The 17,542-nt window shown below is 42.7% G+C and overlaps 2 protein-coding genes across 4 annotated transcripts; one reads left to right on the top strand and one right to left on the bottom strand.

The window, feature by feature from the left end:
* Positions 1-74: 74 nt before the first annotated feature.
* LOC129865665 (negative elongation factor A-like) lies at positions 75-12,610 on the bottom strand. The gene is made up of 11 exons (XM_055938610.1): positions 12,215-12,610; positions 10,621-10,792; positions 10,087-10,248; positions 7,073-7,162; positions 6,813-6,940; positions 4,392-4,461; positions 2,650-2,738; positions 2,467-2,575; positions 1,767-2,062; positions 1,322-1,421; positions 75-829 (listed from the first exon to the last, which is right to left on the bottom strand). Exons 1-11 carry the CDS (start codon positions 12,422-12,424, stop codon positions 645-647), a joined length of 1,611 nt encoding a protein of 536 aa, XP_055794585.1. The 5' UTR covers positions 12,425-12,610; the 3' UTR covers positions 75-644.
* LOC129865667 (neuropeptide-like protein C4orf48 homolog) lies at positions 11,994-17,336 on the top strand. Of its 3 annotated transcripts, none has more exons than XM_055938616.1 (4): positions 11,994-12,063; positions 13,560-13,705; positions 14,028-14,116; positions 16,167-17,336. In XM_055938616.1, exons 2-4 carry the CDS (start codon positions 13,594-13,596, stop codon positions 16,236-16,238), a joined length of 273 nt encoding a protein of 90 aa, XP_055794591.1. In that variant the 5' UTR covers positions 11,994-12,063; positions 13,560-13,593; the 3' UTR covers positions 16,239-17,336. The 3 variants fall into 3 exon arrangements, with proteins under 3 accessions (XP_055794591.1, XP_055794590.1, XP_055794589.1); XM_055938615.1 differs by lacking the exon at positions 11,994-12,063 and adding an exon at positions 13,170-13,249; XM_055938614.1 differs by lacking the exon at positions 11,994-12,063 and adding an exon at positions 13,200-13,305.
* Positions 17,337-17,542: the final 206 nt, after the last annotated feature.

Below are 17,542 nucleotides of genomic sequence, written 5' to 3'. Positions count from 1 at the left end.
TAGTCATCATGAGCGCCAAAATAGAATGATAGGGAGGAGAGCGATAGGTTCTGAAGGACTCTAACACTCTGGAATCTGAACATTTTTCGCTTTATTTTTCTTCCCTTGGTAAGGATGGAAAAAAACGAAACATTCTCCGGAACTTTTCAAAACAGAATTTCACAGCAAAAAGGAAACCCATCATCCCTCTCTGTCACATGTTCACCGATGGTTTGGGTTCTTTAGTTTCTTACATGTTCTCAAACGAAGTAGGAAGAATACAGTAAACGTCATTCTCACAGTGAAAAACACAGACAGTTGTAATATTTTATGGCATGCTTGCACCTTTTCATAGTAAAGCAGGTCTTGACAGGTATCTTATGAAAATAAGGTATAAGGACTCTAACACACAAATGTTCAGGAATCTGAGGGGACATAACTGAAAAGAAAAACGAACCAACGGAAACGAGTCTTGAGGGTCCTTGCCTTTTGGCAATGAAGAAACTTTGAGAAAGAGGGATCTGTTCCCCCACTCCCCAGCCCCTCTCACGGGCTGGATTTGGCCCATGTGTGTGAGTATGACAAGTCCCTGGCCACCCGAGTAGGATTTGGCGTGTGTATGTATACGTGTGTGTTTCGTCACGGCAGGCAGGCCAGCAGCCACCTCAGGAGGTGTTGGTGATTGGTTTGTACTTCTTGAGGCGGGTCCACTGTCCTGTGGAGTAGTTCATCTCAAACACCGTGTCCACCAGCATGGTGGTGCTGCCCGTGCCGTCCGCCTTGGGCAGGATCTCGGTGTGCTCGCTTAGCTTGATCTGGATGATGTCCCCCTGCTCCGGACACGGGTTCTCTGGAGGAGGGGATACACCAACAGGTAGAGGTGTAGTTTGTGTGTGTCGTAGCAGGAGAACTCGCAGTGGTGCAAGAGTGTTTTAAAAGGTGTGTGTAGCCAGCTCCGCCTCCAGAGCACTTGAACATACCCACACATTACTAAAAACATTATTAAGTTAAACTCATACAGTATGCCACTAAGTGGACATACTCCAGCACAGGTCTGTTGCACCTTAATTGAGGAGGACGGGCTCGTGGTAAAAGCTGGAGCGTAATCAGTGGAATGGTATCAAATACGTCGGCATTTGCCATTCCATTTGCTCCGTTCCAGCCCTTATTATGAGCCGTCCTACTCTCAGCAGCCTCCCCTGTACTTGAGGGAATATTTATTCTCTGTTGCAAAAAGCTGTTACTTATTACTAAAACATTGCAATTCCAACAGTACAAAACTCATACGCTAGGTGGACTTCATCTAGGGAAATGGGAGTATTTGCACAAAGCAGTACAGTACCTCTGGATCCGGCCATGAAGCCCAGGATGAGAGCTTTCTCTGGTCTGGTGACCTTGTTAGCGGTCTTGAACATTTCCTGAGCAGCATACATCTGTTCTCTCTGAGGGGGGGGACCACAACACATGGCACAGAGATTACGCCACACCACACTGCATGCATTTACATTTTAGACATTTAGCAGATGCTCTTATACAGAGTCACTTAGTCAGTGCATTTAACGAAGACAAAACTACATAACTCTTAAGTAAAAACCACCATCGCATGCCAAACCATTACAAATACTAAACTACAATCTCTACAATCAATGTTTGTATGTAAGCGTGACATTCTCGCATAGTAACACAAGTTCATCTTAGAATGCATGCCCAATATATCGCTTCATTCTAAGTAGTATAGTGGTGCAAATGTTGGAACAGAGTCCCAATGATGCCTTTATCCAACTCACAGTGAGCGAGAGGTTCTTTTTGGGCTGGGGTGTGCTGGTCTGGGGGGTAGCGGGGGGCTGTGTGGCTGGGGTCTCGGGCTGCGTGGCAATGGCGGCAGCCTGGGGGCCGTTGCTACTGGCGGGGGTGCTGGGGGAGGCGGGGGCGGTGGGGCTGGCGGCCGTGTTGCCGGCGTTGTACATGGGCGTCCTTTGTTTGAACTGGCCGGGGAGGGTGGTGGTGGCAGCGCTGGGCGTGGCCGACTCCTCAGTCTGTCGACTCGACTGTAGGACGTCACGCCCTGAACCGCCCGCATTCGCTAGAGAAAGAGGATGAATAAAGACTCAGTTTTTCGACATCTGAGACAATCGCTCTATCAATCGCTAATTGGTTGTGCAGAAGACTGGATAGGAGTAAGTACGGATGGAAATCTTGTCAGAACTTTGTCAATCCAGGTAGTTTGTCAATCCAATACATCAAATTCCATGTGGTGTATCAAAAGGCAAGCTGCTACGAGTATTGTAAATCAAGCTGCCTCGCTACAGAAACAGGAGACTGCCCTATAGACCGTTCTGGCTCAGACAAGTCTTTAATTGTCCAAGGCTTATTTACTCAATGTGCTACAACCGTGCCATATTGCAAAAACCGACTTCATATAGGACCAAATGGAGGGTAACAGATTTGAGTAACAGGTATCTAGGTGTGTGAAGATGTCTCTCTCACCTGGCTGTGTCTCTGAACTAGGAATGTAGGAGGAGGGGACCATACTGGGAGTAGCAGGCATGTAACTCGTAGACGGCAGGGCGCTCTCGTTGTTCAACGCACCCAGTTTCTGAAAACACCCGTTGAATAGGTTACAATTCAATAATCACTTTGTTAATTGCGTGACAGTGTCTCTCTTCCTACCTGTGTGGACACCAGTCCAGCAGCATAGTCTGGTGTAGCATTCTCCACCACAGGCTCCTCTTTGGCAGCTTTCTCCCCAACCTCTGTTTCTGTACCATGAGAGAAAGAGATCAATAAGAATGAGTGAGTCAAAGACGGTGAATAATAGTGAAGACTGCTAGCTAGATTGAATACTTTCCGAAGGCACTGTATTTCTGACGCCTTGACTTTTTCCACATTTTGTTACGTTACAGCCTTATTCTAAAATGGATTAAACAAATAAAAATCCTTAGCAATCTATACACAATACCCCATAATGAAAAAGCAAAAACAGGTTTAGAAATGTTTGTACATTTATCAAATATTTAAAAAACAAATACCTTATTTACATAAGTATTCAGACCCTTTGCAATGACTCGAAGTTGAGCTCAAGTGCATCCTGTTTCTATTGATCATCTGCGAGATGTTTCTACAACTTGGAGTTCACCTTTAGTAAATTCAATTGATTGGACAGGATTTGGAAAGGCACACACCTGTCTATATAAAAAAGGTCCCACAGTTGACAGTGCATGTCAGAGCAAAAACCAAACCATGAGGTTGAAGGAATTGTCCGTAGAGCCCCGAGACAGGATTGTGTCGAGGCACAGATCTGGTGAAGGGTACAAAAACAATTCTGCAACATTGAAGATCCCCAAGAACACAATGGCCTCCATCATTCTTAAATAGAAGAAGTTTGGAACCAATAAGACTTTTCCTAGAGCTGGCCGCCCCGACCAAACTGAGCAATCGGGCGAGAAGGGCCTTTGTCAGGGAGGTGACCAAGAATCTGATGGTTACTCTGACAGAGCTCTAGAGTTCCTCTGTGGAGATGCGAGAACCTTCCAGAAGGACAACCACCTCTGCAGCACTTCACCAATCAGGCATTTATGGTAGAGTGGCCAGACGGAAGCCACTACTCAGTAAAAGGCACATGACAGCCCGTTTGGAGTTTGCCAAAAGACACCTAAAGGACTCAGACCATGAGAACCAAGATTCTCTTTTGCCTGAATGCCAAGTGCCAAGTCTGGAGAAATCCTGGCCCCATCCCTACGGGGAAGCATGGTAGAGGCTGCATCACGCTGTGGGGATGTTTTTCAGCGGGATGGACTGTGAGACTAGTCAGGATTGAGGCAAAGATGAACGGAGCAAAGTACAGAGATCCTTGATGAAAACCAGCTCCAGAGCGCTCAGGACCTCAGACTGGGGTGAAGGTTCACCTTCCAACAGGACAACGACCCTAAGCACACAGCCAAGACAACGCAGGAGTGGCTTCGGGACAAGTCTCTGAATGTCCTTTAGTGGCCCAGCCAGAGCCCGGACTTGAACCCAATCGAACATCTCTGGAGAGACGTGAAAATAGCTGTGCAGCGACACTCCCCATCCAACCTGACAGAGCTTGAGAGGATCTGTAGAGAAGAACGGGAGAAACTCCCCAAATACAGGTGTGCCAAGCTTTTAGCGTCATACTCAAGAAGACGAGGCTGTAATAATTGCTGACAAAGATGCTTCAACAAAGTACTGAAGAGTACTTTTTATAAATTTGCTAAAATGTATAAACAGTTTTTGCTTTGTCATTATGGGGTAGTGTGAAGATTGATGGGTGAAAAAAAAAAAAAAGTTGCAATTTTAGAATAAGTCTAACGTAACAAAATGTGGAAAAAGTCAAGGGGTCTGAATACTTTCCAAATGCACTGTTGATAAAAAATATGAATAAATGCATTTACCCAAAGTCTTTCTTCTCCTCTTTGCCTCTCTACCAGCTCCCACCATATCGAGCTCTGAGATGTCTAACAACTAAAGAACAGACAATAATGTGCATCAATAATGTGCATCGCTTAACACATTGAACCACCAATTTTAAAATGACAATCCTTTCAATACAGCTTCCCATCAAGGTTTCCGTTAGCCGGTAATAGCCAGCTTTAGGCATTTTTTTTTATTTATTACTAAATTAAATTGAATTCTGCAACAAAAAAAAGTATAATCCCATTGCTAAATAATGCTTTGCCTATTCATTGATAAATACATAACATTTTTATTTGTCACATGCACTGAATACAGCGTAGAACTTCGAGTGAAATGCGTACTTACAAGCCCTTAACCAACAATGCAGTTTTTTAGAAAAATACCTAAAAAATAAAAAACAAAGGCTATATACAGGGGGTACCGGTACAGAGTCAATGTGCGGGGGCACGGGTTAGTCGAGGTAATATGTACACGTAGGTAGAGTTATTAAAATGACTATGCATAGATAAGAGAGTAGCAGCAGCGTAAAAGAGGGCCATGCAAATAGTCTGGGTAGCCATTTGATTAGATGTTCAGGAGTCTTATGGCTTGGGGGTAGAAGCTGTTTAAAAGCCTTTTGGACCTAGACTTGGCGCTCCGGTACCGCTTCCCGTGCGGTAGCATAGAGAAGTCTATGACTAGGGTGGCTGGAGTCTGACTTTTTAGGGCCTTCCTCTAACACTACATCTTCCTCTCACAGGCAGTGATGCAACTAGTCAGGATGCTCTCAGATGGTGCAGCTGTAAAACCTTTTGAGGATCTGAGGACCCATGACAAATCTTTTCAGTCCCCTGAGGTGGAATAGACTGTCGTGCTTTCTTCACGACTGTCTTGGTATGTTTGGACCATGAGTGTGTTGGTGATGTGGACACCAAGGAACTTGAAGCTCTCAACCTGCTCCACTGCAGCCCTGTCGATGAGAATGGGGGCGTACTCGGTCCTCCTTTTCCTGTAGTCCACAATCATTTCCTTTGTCTTGATCACATTGAGGGAGAGGTTGTTGTCCTGGTACCACACGGCCAGGTCTCTTACCTCCTCCCTCATTGTTGTTGGTGATCTGGTCTACCACTGTTGTGTCATCGGCTAACTTGGTGTTGGAGTCGTGGCTGGCCGTGCAGTCGTGAGTGAACAGGGAGTACAGGAGGGGACTGAGCACACACCCCAGAGGGGCCCCCCGTGTTGAGGATCAGCGTGGAGGATGTGTTGTTACTCTACCTTTACCACCTCGGGGCGGCCTGTCAGGAAGTCCAGGATCCAGTTGCAGAGGGAGGTGTTTAGTCCCAGGGCCCTTAGCTTTCTTGATGAGCTTTGAGAGCACTATGGTGTTGAACGCTGAGCTGTAGTCAATGAATAGCATTCTCACATAAGTGTTCGATTTGTCCAGGTGTGAAAGGGCAGTGTGGAGTGCAATAACGATTGCAGCATCTGTGGATCTGTTGGGGTGGTATGCAAATTGGAGTGGGTCTGTGTTGTGAGCCATGACCAGCCTTTCAAAGCACTTCATGGATACAGACGTGAGTGCTAAGGGTCGGTAGTCATTTAGGCAGGTTACCTTGGTGTTCTTGGGCACAGGGACTATGGTGGTCTGCTTGAAACATGTAGGTATTACAGACTCGGTCAGGGAGAGGTTGAAAATGTCAGTGAAGACACTTGCCAGTTGGTCAGCGCATGCTCGGAGTACACGTCCTGGTAATTCGTCTGGCCCTGCGGCCTTGTGAATGTTGACCTGTTTTAAAGGTCTTACTCACGTCGGCTGCGGAGAGCGTGATCACACAGCCGTGATTTTGCTGTTAGTTACTCGTCTTGTTGACTGAGGAAAAGTAAATGGACAGTTATTTTAAAATCTTCCAAGTGTGCATCGGAATTCAGGAACAAGGATGCACGCCGTTGCATCCTGGAGTTGTATGTTCTGTTAAGATGAATGACCATAATCTAAATGTGATTGTGGTTATTCTGAGCACCGTGGGTGGACGCCCTAATCAGTTTACGCACCCAATACATTTGGGTCCAGTACATTTCTCAAATGTCTGGTAAATTAAAATGCTACTGGTCAAATGTCCAGCACATTTTCATAACGGAAACCCTGCTTCCTGTCTATTGTGAAAAACTTTATTTATTTATTACAAAATGACATATTGGTTTCCTTACTGTATAAGCAGTCTATGAACGAGGTTAAGACAGCAATCCATGCTTTGGTTTTGCTTGTGAACCCACTGTCCGAAAACAAAACCAAAGCATGGATTGCGATCTTACCTTGTCCATAGACTGCTTGCAGGATGAGGAAACCAATGTAATTTTGTACTGTGGGTGAACTATCCCTCAAAAGAAAACAAGGTCACTTGTTAAGGCCCCTTCGTTACCTTGACTCCCCTCTCCTTGCGCAGGGGCGTCCGTGCTGGGGCAATGGGTGTGCGGTTGCTCGGCGGGCTGAACATACTGGGGGTGGTGGGGCTGCGGAACGGGGCTTTGGGGATCCCCTTGAGAGGTGCTGGAAGGGAGAGTATAAAACATGATATCTCAGCAACCAATTAGACACCCGTGGGTATGAATGTGTAAGTGTTTATATGCCTAGTCTTAGCAAAAACGAGTATTGTAATTGCTGTGTGTATGTCAAACTCACTGGTGGTGTCAATCTTCTTGACCAGGCCTCTTCCTTTTGCATGGAAAGGCACTCCCGCGGTCTTCTTCAGCTGTTGAGCCGTCTCTGTGGCTGAAACCACAACAGAACGATGAGTCAAAAATATTTTGCAATGGAAAATGTTTAAAACTACTAATTTAGGTAAAGTTCCTCCCAGTTTTGTCCCGTTTGCTTCCGTTAGGTTCCTAGTGAATACACCAGAGGATGCTGTTCATTTGGCACCAAACAGAAGAAAACAAATAGGGAGGACTACATGAACTTGTCCAATAAACGTTCATATTCATTTTCCAGTGCATGCTGTAATGAACATGAGTCCACTCACTAATGTGAAAAAGACCATTCACTAAACTAGCACAAAGGTAGGGCCCTATAAAATATTGTATTTTTTGCCTGATTTCATTTCCCTCCAAATTCCAGTTTCTCTGTTTTGTTTTTCCAGGTTTCTGTTTTTCCCCAGTTTCAGGTTCTCTAAATCACACCTTTTTTTTTTATAGAAAAACAAACATTTGATATTCTAAGTCCACAACAATGCTTAAACCACATCAAGAGACCACTTTTGAGGTCTGTGAAAAATCTAAGAAATCTTGATTTTTGGGTGTAGTTACCCTTTAATATAAGTGCAACATGAGACAATTGTTTGGTTAGCGATGTTTCTGTAGCGCTCATGTGATTGCAGAGTTTTCAAAACAAAAGGCCACTAATCATGATATCATTCTGCCAGGTAGACATTGGCTACTTAAATTAAAGTTGATCTATTCAAAAATCGCTCCTCCATTTCCTTGTTGCTAGAACTAATAGTTATCCTAATTTCAGTTTGTGACAAAATAAACTAGTATAGTGAAGAGAATCATTTTACCATCTACACCACTGTGAAATATATTTTCCATAATAAAAAATATTGTTGTTTCAGCTGTTTGAAGCTATTGTACAAAACCAAAACAGAATAGGAAGCATAGGAATATCACAAAGAACAGATCTACTGCTTCTTAGAATTGCTTTCAAGTCGAATGATAGATCTATAACTCACATTTCTTTGAATTTAGTTGGGTCGCCCCAAAAAGTTACATATTGCTACTAACATTTAATTGTGGTCTTTTGAGAAAGCCTTTCCATCTACCAGAAGACGGCCGTCATTACATTAGCATCATCGCTAACGGCTACGCAAAGTGTTCGACAAACGCGTGCACACACACCCAGGTGAATTCCTGTGCCTTTGCCTCTTCAGAAAGTTGAAGGAAAATATGAATCACTGATGTATTTTGTTCAGGTCTTATGATAATCTTGAACAAATGAATGCTCAATACATTTAGTTAATTTCCTAGTAAGCTCAATAGATTTTTTTTATGTTGAATTCCATTTTAAGGTCTAGATTCCGCCTGCGTTCTCCGCAACGGAGATTTTATAGGGACCCTACAAAGGACAGGAGACCCGAAACATGGCGAGTCAGGGTCTTTTCTGCACAGAAAAGTCCAAATTATTTATTTTCAAGGTGGAAAAACACTGTCAGCGTAAACTTAAATGACAAACTAGTATGTAGAAAAGATAGACCTATGCATCTTTAAATACATATTTGAGAACCAACAATTACTAAAATAAAAGCCAGACTAAAACGATGATTTCAGAAGTATTGACTTGTTAAAATATTTGAGCATAAGGACACAGCATTAGCCATGGCAAAATGCATAGAATTGCAGGAAATTTACTTAAACTGCAATATTTTTTCTCAGCTCCAGCTTGAGGGAGCAGTCTTTGGAAAGGACTTGTCTATCCATATACACCAGTGTACAAAACCATAGGAACGCCTTCCTGATATTGAGTTGCACCCCCTTCTGCCCTCAGAACAGCCTCAAGCCGTCAGGGCATGGACTCTACAAGGTGTCGAAAGCATTCCACAGGGTTGCTTGCTGGCCCATGTTGACTCCAATGCGTCCCACAGTTGTGTTAAGTTGGCTGGATGTTCTTTGGGTAGTCGACCACTTTTAATACACATGGGAAACTTGAGCGTGAAAAACGCAGCAGCGCTGCAGTAATTGACACAAACCAGTGCGCCTGGCACCTACTACCATACCTCATTCAAAGGCACTTAAATCTTTGGTCTTGCCCATTAACCCTCTGAATGGCACACAGACAATCCATGTCTCAAATCCTTTTTTTAACCTGTCTTCTCCTCTACACTTATTGAAGTGGATTTACCAAGTGACATCAATAAGGGATCATAGCTTTCACCTGGTCAGTCTACGTCATGGACAGAGCAAGTGTTCCTAATGTTTCGTCCGGACTTTTTAGATTACGTGTATTGTTAGGTATTCTGTACTTTGAGCTAGAAACACAAGCATTTCACTGCACCTGCGATAATGTCTACAAATCTGTGTACGTGACCAATAAACTTTTGTAATTTTGATTTGCAGGAAATTTGCTAAACTGATCAAATTCTCCCCACCCCATAGCAAAATGTGTGAAAAAGAATTTGCATATCATTTTCTGCAAGAAATTGGCTTTAAAACACTGAAATTCTCTCAACCGCCAAGATGGGGGCCTCAAAGACATTATTTCCCAGGGCCTTGACTGAATTCAGCCGCACTGATGGGCTGAACGTGCCACGTCCACCACCTTAGCCCCTTTTTGATACAGAAAAAGCACTGGGACCATCTGAAGAGTCTAAAGTGGCTTTACTTTCTCATCTACTTTCCTTCACCTGCACTGATGTGTGAAAAACAACTGGACAAGTGAAAGCAAATCCCAAGTAAGCATCCACCATAGCGCTTTAACTTTTGCTTTTCACATCAGGGGCCACATTCATTAAGCGTCTCAGAGTAAGAGTTGTGATCTAGGATCAGTTCTGCCTTTTAGATCATAATGAGTAACATTACATGGACAGGGGGAACATGATCCTTGATCAGTATTCCTAGGCCCCAGATGAAGAAGATTACGAGGATGCCACTAGACTATTGACATGCACCCAGGGTGGGTGGATCGAGGGAAGTGTCTTCTCTTACATTTCTGCAGCAGTTCTGCCCGGAGGGTGGCGCTCTTGGGCTTCCTCTTGAGCTGGAAGTGTTTGACGGGGGGCGTGAGTGGGCCCACCAGGGTGGTCAGGGCGCTTTTGTTCAGGTACTGGCACTCCAGAGGGAGCATGGCTGACGCCTCACACTCACTCACTGCAGGGGGAGATCAATCAAATGTATTTATAAAGCCCTGTTTTTACAGCATCTCAAGCCTAGACCCCAAAGAGGAAGCAAAAGCAGAAGTGTGATGGAAACAGGCAGGTGCAACCAACAAGTACCTGCACAAGCACTAACATGTTCACAGGTGATAAAGAAAAAGTAGGACTCTGATAGATGGCCAATCAACAGGTGATGTCAGAACAGCACCAACATGCTGGAACATGCATCCTATTCTGTACTACAAATTACCCAAGCACAGTTTACATAATCATAGTCATTCCAGTTGTAAAGCTAGAACCATGATCCTCAACATCCCCTTCTGCTCTCATTTTACTCTTGACCCCTAGAATATGGTAGCGTACCAACCTTTCTCCCGGAGCTCGCCCAAGATGTCCTGTACGTTAGGGTTCTGCTCCTCCAGGTCCAGGTTGAGAGAGCCCGTCTCTGGGAAAGACTTAAGGATATCTGCCACCATCAGTACCCAGGGCTCAGAGTCCACCGTGGCCAGCTGGATGATCTCTGATAGAGCCTCTTTCATCTGGCATGTCAAATGAGGTGATTGTGGAGGTTAGTAGAGCAAGATTAATTAAAAAATAAACTTATCATTCAATCTTGTGGAATGGTCATGTGTCTTTAGGCTTTACATGTATACATGGCTCACAGTATGCATTGCTGTCTGTTGATAGAAATAAATTGATTATAGAATCTCTATGGGGCAGGGTGTATATGGGCATAAGAGGGAGGTGGATGTGGAGGTTAGGGCAGGGCAAAGAAATGGAATACATCCAACTACTACACCTTCCATATAGAGTGTGTGCTGACTTTGTTTCCTGGCCTGGTGGGTTGTCAGTAGCTAACATGGGCATCCTCAGGAGGACCGTAAACCTGGGGTCCAGTTCAGGAGACTTACGGGCAAGGAACAAGGCCAAGCACATCATAGAGGACCCCACACAGTCTTGCCCAATGTTTTGAGCTTCTGTCCTCCAGAAGGAGATAAGGTCCCACAGTTCAGCAATAATAGGAGCTGGGCAAGTTTAATTCTGGCAGCTATCAGGCTTCTGAACAGTAGGACATGGGAAAGATGTATGCCCAATACATGGTGGAACAGTAGGCCGCATGGACTGTGAATTGTGTAATTTAGGAGAATAAAGCGCCGTGGACTAATGACGGAGATAATGCATTACAGGATATGTAGATTTTGTGATGGTCATGAAATTGAAATGACACGTATACAGGTAGCTAATTCAATCAATTAATCATCACAGAAATATAATTGGTAAACAAAGCAATGTCGAGAAATTGTAGTGCACCTGGTTTACAACAAGTTGTAGCTAAGAAGCTAGACTGTATCAAAGTTAATAGAACGTTTAGCTACTAGACGATTTAAAAAATATATTTTAAAGGCCGTTTCCCTATTTTGACTTGTAACTTAACTCGCTGGTTACGCCCTCCAAAATGGCACAAGCAGCCTGGCAGACATGCGAATCCACCTGGACTGACAAAGCGCCGAGAAGTTTTGAGCATTTGAACGCTTCTCAGACGACAAAAAAAAATCGCGACTACACTACAAACAGGTTGAATGTTAAACGTCAGGCTAGATCGCTAACTAAGTTAACTTGGTGTTTGTGAAAGTAATGCACGTGCGTTAGGTAAACAAATTATGAGACTGGCCAGAATGAGCCTAAACAAACGATAGTTAGCTAGCAAACTACCTCCTGGCTGTAGACACTTGGCTCTTCGGAACAGGTCTCCCTAAGCGAAGAGTCTACGCCATATGCACCTAGATAAGTCTACCTCCAGGGTTAGCTTGTAAGTATGGTGTACTATACTTCCCACTCAGGAAATATTAACGTTAGTTAGCAAATCGACCAAGGCTACTTGCTGCAGAACCCCATTTAAACTAACTAGTAGCAGTGGCTAACTAGTGTTCAGTCAGTCATATAGCAACTCGCGTACCCACCTCATCAACAGTCCGCCTCGGAAGATGCAGCATCCCGAGCAAGATTTTTAGCTTTACTGGAGGCGACAAACTCGAAAAACACAACCGTATATTGTCGATAACTGAAACGGTGAGGAGTGAAGCAATACTAGAAGGCGCCCAAAGTTCGTCTGTTGATCCTAGTTTATTATGGAGCCACAGGCCGGTGTCGCTATCCTTCATCGACGCCATCTTGGAAAAAGAAGCGTTTTGAGTTCGGGCATTTTAAAAGGCTACCTAGCTAAGAAAACCTAGAACGGTTGGTTAGGACACACCCACCATGTTCATGCTTAGTGCTAACATGGATCGTTGGGACGTCCTTACACTAAACCCTAACCTTAAATCATTTTAAATGTCGTCTCAAGGATTCTACATATCATGGACCCCATGTTCATGTCGAGGGAGATCAAAGGAACACACATCTCTCTTACCTATCCAAAAAACAAATGTCATTTTACAAGGCCTTTTGAAAATATTGAGTTTACAGAACACTTGAGATGTATGTCTTTAACAGCATTGCTGTTTGACTCTAAGGGAATGCTGACTTCCCTTTTGCAAATAAGTCTAATACAAACCCTTTTCCTAAAATTGACTTGGAGAGTGCACTAATGTGTATGAATTAATGGTCCGTCTACGTGCGGATAATATTTATTGTACAACCATTTCTGTATAAGGTTATGCAAATAAGCGACTGCGAAGAAATGTGAACAATATTAGCGAACCAGGGAGGCCAACATTCCATTTGGGATGATTAAATTAAATCAAGAAAATAATTTAGCATAGGCCTAATTTTACGGGATTTGTGGAGGGATAATTCGTTTGTCTAATTTACAGTTGCCACAGTCACAAAACCTAACCTTAACCACACTGCTAAATGTATGCTTAACCTTAAATTCATTTTATTTTTATGAGCCAATTTTGGTTTTGTGGCTGTGGTAACTAGTGACGACCCTCAAAGGGTTTTATACGCATGCGCCTTCTGCCCTTTGAATTAATATTCAACAGAATCGTCTTGAGGTGGGCGTCTTTCGGCAGGCTAAATTGTTTTTATTTTCTTTAAAATATCACCCACAGTGAGTAGGCCTACATTAAATGTTATACTGTTCTTAGTTATATTTCCGATCTTTTTCTTTATGAAAAAAAGCCTGGCCCATTTAAAACGAGACCTCCGCATCTGTGATGTTATTATGGATGCTGGTGTTGCTTTCTTTAGTCGTGGAAACGTAGCCTACAATCGTTTTCATATATCCTATCAATGCTTCGTTTATTAACTTCATTATATATCATAAGGAATCATATGCTAAAATTCGCTATCTCCATTTTCCAGGTCTTTCTCTTGACATCCTGCATCGAGCATCAGTATGGTATCGAGCGGCTATTTGCAAGCGGTGATGCTGCTATTAGCCGTGCAGCTCCTGTGTTTTAGGCCAAGTGATGCGGAGCAGGAGGCAGGGACAGTAATCCCTGCTGAAAGTAAGTGGTTTAATTTAATATATTGTCTTTGTTGCATTTGCGATTATACACAATGAGCGGCTGTTACTGTAGTGCGGATGACTATTGTCTAGGTGTATAAAGATTTAAAAAAATTCTAGGCCCAAACACAATCAATTATGATTGATTGCCTAATCGATAGGTTATACCAATTGACAACAGCAATTGAGGAAGTGTATCAGCAGATATGTATTGATTGTAAATACAAAACGTCTTAAAATATTGTTTTTGTTTTCAAAAATGCAGTAGCCTATAATGAATCATAATGAACACCGTTTTTATATTTTGTCACATTGTCTTGCAGGTCGGCCCTGTGTGGACTGTCATGCATTTGAATTCATGCAGAGGGCACTACAAGACCTTAAGAAGACTGCTTTTAACCTTGATGCCCGGGTAACAGTTGCTATCCCTTTCTTTTCAGTTACACTTTATGTTACAGCGTGTCATTTTATTAGGATCCCCATTAGCTGTTGCGTAAGCAGCAGTTACTCTTCCTGGGGGTCCACACAAAACATGAAATATGGCACAATACAGAACATTACTAGAGAAGAACAGCTCAAGGACAAGGACAGAACTACATCAATTTAATTTAATTTAAACTATTGTATTTACACATTGTTACACTTAATGCTTGAAGTGGGTCGTAGTTGTCCACCTTTTGAGTTTCTATTGATTGAGAACTGGCACCTGTTACAGAATATAGTATTGCCTTTAATATATGATGAGTACCAGCAGTGGTGTAGTGGTGCCTGGAGAAGTGGGTATACTCTAATTTGACCCAAAAAAATTGCCCGCCTGGCGAAGGAAAGAAATGAAAAAGTATATGTTTTCCTATAGTTTTTTTCAGGTTTTCACTCTCTCAATCACACTTTTTTTTTAAATAGAAAAACAACAATGCTTTAAGGCAACAATGGGTAAGCAAAGCAGGTATTGAAAAAGTTTGGTCCGAAGTCTTATTTGAATCTTTGCGATGCGCAATTCAGTCATCATGTGGTGTTTGAACATTTCTAAAGGCTTTCACAAAAAACCTTCCCAATTAAATGTCGACTGCAAAGTAGGTCTACCTGGTAGAATGATATGATGATGAATCGGGAGTGCATTTGTTTTGCAAACTCTGCCACCACGTACACTGTAGGCCTACATTGTACAGTACAGCACACTGTTAGCCAAAAGGCCTCATGCTAGGTGCACAATTTAATTAATGGGCATCTAAACCCTCCCAGAATATTTACATTTTATTTTTCCCAGACCTCAAAATGGTCTCCTTATGTGGTTAATTACCATTTACTGGTATAAGTTGAAATGCCTTTCCTACCAGCTACGGGATACCGATGTCGTTCTTCTGTGAGATGCTCCTGGTTGAGAGTTGTGTGCTCTTGCTGACAGATTCATATTAATATTATTAAGTTGTGAGTATACGCAATGCCCCCACTACCCCACTGTGTACCAGCACCTAAAATGAGTACCAGCATCTATTTCATTCCACTTCAAGCACTGGTTATGGCTGGGATAGTACTGAGTTGCTCCCTATAGATGCAGTAAAGGGGTCAATGGAACGCAGAGCGTTCCAATGACCAGATTAGCACACATTTGACAAATTTGATCTAACTAAGTGGATATTTGTCAAATCCGTCATGATTTATGTATTGTAACAGACCCACAATGTGGTTACTTAAGTCCGATTTGTATATATTTGGAAGTTTTCGCTGCATAACATTTAGAAGTTGTCCCTTTTCGGGTTTAGAAGAAGTGACTGCTAAATGCTAACTCCTGTTCGTATAAACTGGTTAGCATAGCTAGCGTACAGAAATCCGTGGTGGTAGTCAGTCATTTTTAATTGTAATGCAGTTGATTGGTTAAGATGACATGAACATGTGTTGGGGCTGACATCCATACAAGCATTATACTCCGGTTTCTACCTCAACATAGTGTGAAATACAGGGGGCGCAACTTAGGTTTTAGAAGTGGGGGGGACATATACATTTTTTTATCCAGTCAACTAAACACTCCAAACGGCCTACCTGACTGCTCGGAGACGTCCGCATGGTCCTAAAGCACACCGTTACCTCGTTTTGTATCACATTCCAATGATAAAACCAGTACAAAAATGCCATTTCATAATTTTGGGGGGGACATCTCCCCTTCGTCCCCAGTGAAAGTTGCGCCTCTGGTGAAATACACACATAAACAATAGCCTAAATGTAAGCAAATTGTTCTGCGTTGAAATAGGGAGATTTGGGATCTTTCCCCCACGGCCCTTTCCCCCACATGTTGCCATGGCAATTACATTGTTTTGGTCGAGTTCGATTGACCTTTTTACCACATCTATACCCTGGCCTGCTGTATACCTACCTGTAAAGTTCCTCTATAAGTCTTAGCCTAGTTTAAAAAGTTTACTCCGCTTAGTACTCCCTAACATGGCGTTGCTTTTGTTTCCTCCTAGACTGAGACCCTGGTGTTGAGGGCAGAGAGGCGAGCCCTGTGTGACTGCATGCCCACTAATACCCTGCGCTAAGTGGAGTAGTGATGTGCCCCCCCCATGGCAACCAACCAACCCCACACCCCCAATGGCCGGACACTTACTTTTACCCACTACAAACAACGCCTGGACTAGACAGTTGTCTCTCTGAGCTTCCTTCATATGGAATATTGTACCATTTAGTTTGCTAATTTGTACAACAGACACTTTATTTTCTTTGCTAACATATCACTATTGATATTGCAGTGGTTTAATTATTTAAAGATAAGATTTCATTTTATGAGTTTAGATAAGCCAGTCATGCGTTACTATGGCATGTAGGGCAAAGCCAACAACAGCTAGCCTATTGTCCCAGAACTCATGTCCATGTCTTATCTGAGGGATTGTCTTATCTGAGGGATTGTCTTATCTGAGGGATTTTGTGAAATAAAATACGATTTACACTTTACACATTTAAGTTAAAGAAAAAACACTTTCAATTTGGATGTAACCTATCACAAAACCTATAATTTGTGCTATAGCATAGTAGATCTGTATATAGGTTCAATGGACAGACTCCTTTTATTAAATGTGTGCCAATATGATCAGGATAATTCACATATACATAGATACACGCAAAGCAGCAGCATTACATTCAAAATAGTTGTTAATTCATAATAACATAACAAGTGTCTTGGAAAGTTATCTTTTATTGGCGTGGCAACACCAGGCCTTTAGAATAAGTGTACTTTTTAGGTGTATGTGGTACCATGCATGTTTATAGGGTGTAGGCCTACACTCATCTCAACCAGTTGTTTATGGCAATCAGTTGTCTGAGGCACTTCATCCTTTGTTATATTCATCATATCTTTTGTCTTTATTCTGTCTATCTGAACTGTATGAAGATAAGAGAGTTGGATGATGTAGCGGTCAGGAGAATATAGACAAACAAACGCATATTTACCACTAAGACATAGGGACTGTAGAATATTGACATTGTATTGCTAAAATGGTAACTACAGAGGAGAATTATTAATGATAATAATGCTTTGTGTTTGTGTTGTTGCTTTTTTTGTTTCAATACGTCAATAAGCTGCTTTTAGTAATGTCTTGTATGTTTTATTTGGTATTAAAGTCATAACTTTCGTCACTGTCTGTATGCCTTTCTGATATCTTTTTAGTGGTTGTGGAAATGACTGAAGCCCAATCCCAAAATGAACCCTAAGCCCTACACCCTATGCACTTGTCGAGATCTGAGAGGATTTGATTGGTATAAGTAATATGGTGAAACGTCCACCACAAGTGCATAGGGCGTTGTGCTTAGGGATCGATTTGGGACTGTGCCTCAGTTCCCAGTGATA

Source organism: Salvelinus fontinalis, chromosome 11, assembly GCF_029448725.1.
Source record: "Salvelinus fontinalis isolate EN_2023a chromosome 11, ASM2944872v1, whole genome shotgun sequence".
NCBI lineage: Eukaryota > Metazoa > Chordata > Actinopteri > Salmoniformes > Salmonidae > Salvelinus > Salvelinus fontinalis.
Note: the sequence above shows the minus strand (reverse complement) of the source record. Positions and strands in the feature narration are given on the sequence as shown.

Coding starts and splice junctions, on each gene's coding strand:
- LOC129865665 (XM_055938610.1), bottom strand. CDS start 12,424: ATGGCGTCGATGAAGGATAGCGACACCGGCCTGTGGCTCCATAATAAA. Junction 6,941..7,072: donor CAAGAAGATTGACACCACCA/GTGAGTTTGACA, acceptor TCTCCCTTCCAG/CACCTCTCAAGGGGATCCCC. Junction 2,739..4,391: donor GAGGAGAAGAAAGACTTTGG/GTAAATGCATTT, acceptor CTCATGGTACAG/AAACAGAGGTTGGGGAGAAA.
- LOC129865667 (XM_055938616.1), top strand. CDS start 13,594: ATGGTATCGAGCGGCTATTTGCAAGCGGTGATGCTGCTATTAGCCGTG. Junction 13,706..14,027: donor GACAGTAATCCCTGCTGAAA/GTAAGTGGTTTA, acceptor ATTGTCTTGCAG/GTCGGCCCTGTGTGGACTGT. Junction 14,117..16,166: donor CTTTTAACCTTGATGCCCGG/GTAACAGTTGCT, acceptor GTTTCCTCCTAG/ACTGAGACCCTGGTGTTGAG.